At 68.9% G+C, this 238-nt stretch overlaps 1 protein-coding gene across 1 annotated transcript in view; it reads left to right on the plus strand.

The window, feature by feature from the left end:
- Positions 1-100, plus strand: part of LOC103773674 (EF-hand domain-containing protein D2-like) — a gene marked incomplete at both ends in the record, with an annotated part of 428 nt that extends 328 nt beyond the window's left edge. The window contains one exon of the mRNA XM_008941049.1: positions 8-100. Within this exon, the coding sequence (XP_008939297.1) occupies positions 8-100 (93 nt within the window). The remainder of the gene's footprint in view (positions 1-7) is intronic.
- Positions 101-238: the final 138 nt, after the last annotated feature.

A 238-nucleotide genomic window follows, 5' to 3' on the forward strand; every position in this document is an offset into this window, starting at 1 on the left:
GCTGCAGGAGGACAGTGGGCTGCACGCCCTGGCCCGGCTCTCCGAGATCGACGTCTCCACGGAGGGGGTGAAAGGTGCCAAGAACTTCTTTGAGGCCAAGGTGAGGCAGGTGCCAAGGAGAGAGGTCCCCCCGCGGGACGGGGGGTGCGCAGGGGCGGTTTGGTGCCCGCCTGCTGGGCTGGGCTGGGCAGGAGGGGGAGATGTTGGGGTGGTCAGCAGGGCTGGGCGTGGGTCAAGA

This window comes from Merops nubicus, unplaced genomic scaffold (genome assembly GCF_000691845.1).
Source record: "Merops nubicus isolate BGI_N331 unplaced genomic scaffold, ASM69184v1 scaffold34305, whole genome shotgun sequence".
NCBI lineage: Eukaryota > Metazoa > Chordata > Aves > Coraciiformes > Meropidae > Merops > Merops nubicus.